Source organism: Mastomys coucha, unplaced genomic scaffold (assembly GCF_008632895.1).
Source record: "Mastomys coucha isolate ucsf_1 unplaced genomic scaffold, UCSF_Mcou_1 pScaffold22, whole genome shotgun sequence".
NCBI lineage: Eukaryota > Metazoa > Chordata > Mammalia > Rodentia > Muridae > Mastomys > Mastomys coucha.
Genome location: NW_022196905.1, coordinates 98,479,855 through 98,480,906, shown reverse-complemented (window position 1 = coordinate 98,480,906; position 1,052 = coordinate 98,479,855). Strand labels below are relative to the sequence as shown.

The following is a 1,052-nucleotide window of genomic DNA, read 5'->3' as shown; positions in this document are numbered from 1 at the left end:
CCTCGGCCTCGGCCTCTGCCTGTTGATGGTCCTCCAAAAGCATCATAGTTTCTGCTTCCAAACGTACTTTCAGGATAAGCAGGCGTTCCTCTCCCCCGAGAGCCTACAGGTGCAGGCTTCATATGGGGTGAAGAAAAACTGCTGTAGGAAGAGTAATTCTCTCTTCCTCTGTCCTCCATAAACCCAGGCCTCAATTTTGAATGGGAGTAAGGTGCTTCCCAGCTAGACCCGCCCTGGTTTCTACCTCTGAAAGAGTCAAGGCTATTCCGGTAGGAGCTCTCAAATCGACCACCATAACTACCTCCGAAGTGGGTTTGTTCAGGTTCATTAAAACCATAGCCAAATCTGTACAGATCTCGCCCACCCAGAGAAGACCTGGAGTCATAAGACTCATAAGGTCCAAACCTGGAAAAGTTGCACAGTGAGGGAAAAAACAAAAGTAAGCTTACTAATGTTAGACAATTCAAAGACAAGTTATCAGATGACATTTATCACTAAAATTCATTTATACATAGTGGTTTGCATAGTTCTACTTCTGCTCACACTTGGTTAGGGATGGGCAGTTCAACATGAGACCAGACAGAAAGCTATCTGAGACAGTTTCTAAATATAAATTGAGATCAGTTAACCTTAGTTTTAAACTCTGCCTTTTAGCAGCTTTTCTATTTTAATAAGACTCATCTGTCTAATAATTAAAGCCCAGCCCTAGTCTTAGAAAAGATTATTTGCTAAAGTTCACAAACTAATTAAACTTTCTTTAATCCTTCCCTAATTCTGAAAATTACAAAACATTTACAATATTTTGGCTTTTCATAGGGACACAAATTGAAGACTGCATAGATGAGGGGATCTTTGGGACACTGATCCTTTGCACCTCAAAAATCTATATCACAAAACTGCCTCATTTTGACTGTAATAGCCAAAGCTGAGGAATTATCTCAGGTTGTAAAGTTTGACTCTCTGCCAAACTTCAGCCAGGGCCAGTCCTCTACACTCTGCCTCAGACTAGCGTGTCTAACAAATCTAGAGGACTAAGCATGTAAACTAGGACA

At 41.3% G+C, this 1,052-nt stretch overlaps 1 protein-coding gene across 3 annotated transcripts in view; it reads right to left on the bottom strand.

Annotated features, from left to right (window-relative positions):
- Window positions 1-1,052, bottom strand: part of Znf326 (zinc finger protein 326) — a 48,353-nt gene that overhangs the window by 33,636 nt on the left and 13,665 nt on the right. For 2 of the 3 annotated variants that reach the window (XM_031337106.1, XM_031337107.1), the window contains one exon: window positions 1-405. In XM_031337106.1, coding sequence (XP_031192966.1) covers window positions 1-405 — 405 coding nt within the window. The remainder of the gene's footprint in view (window positions 406-1,052) is intronic. The other variant, XM_031337108.1, reaches the window with a different exon arrangement.